This window comes from Argentina silus, assembly GCF_951799395.1.
Source record: "Argentina silus genome assembly, chromosome: 3".
Taxonomy (NCBI): Eukaryota; Metazoa; Chordata; class Actinopteri; order Argentiniformes; family Argentinidae; genus Argentina; species Argentina silus.
This window is the reverse complement of record NC_139657.1, coordinates 13,059,208-13,059,619: the sequence shown is the minus strand read 5'-3', so window position 1 is coordinate 13,059,619 and position 412 is coordinate 13,059,208. Positions and strand designations below refer to the sequence as shown.

The 412-nt window shown below is 40.5% G+C and overlaps 1 protein-coding gene across 1 annotated transcript in view; it reads right to left on the bottom strand.

Moving 5' to 3' along the window:
• Positions 1-147, bottom strand: part of neto2b (neuropilin (NRP) and tolloid (TLL)-like 2b) — a gene marked incomplete at its 5' end in the record, with an annotated part of 4,944 nt that extends 4,797 nt beyond the window's left edge. Inside the window, one exon of the mRNA XM_083666451.1 lies at positions 138-147. Within this exon, the coding sequence (XP_083522577.1) occupies positions 138-147 (10 nt within the window). The remainder of the gene's footprint in view (positions 1-137) is intronic.
• Positions 148-412: the final 265 nt, after the last annotated feature.

Below are 412 nucleotides of genomic sequence, written 5' to 3'. Positions count from 1 at the left end.
GCCCGTAGCCATCCCTGACAAAAGTATTTTATTGACAAAAGTACCTAATTGACAAAAGTCCCCCAACAAACACTTCCCCTCAGTTGAAAATGATATTCTAAAAGTAAAGGGAAGACGGGCACACCTGTCAAACTCACCTCTGTGCATCTCCCCTTCCGCTCAAAATCGTATTCTTTTCAAATGTTTTCTTCCTTCCAGATTACCTCCCCATCTCCAGACAACACAACATTTACTGGTTGCTACAAATCCCAACGTTCCTCCTTCGCCATAAATCCATTGGTCAAGCAATAAAAACACTAGTCTTCTAATATATTGAGAAAACGTAAATCACCCCCTCCAAAGGTACTTTCGATAGAATTTCAATGAAATTCCCACAAATTTAGGCAACCAGTTGGGTGGAGTATGTAACTGT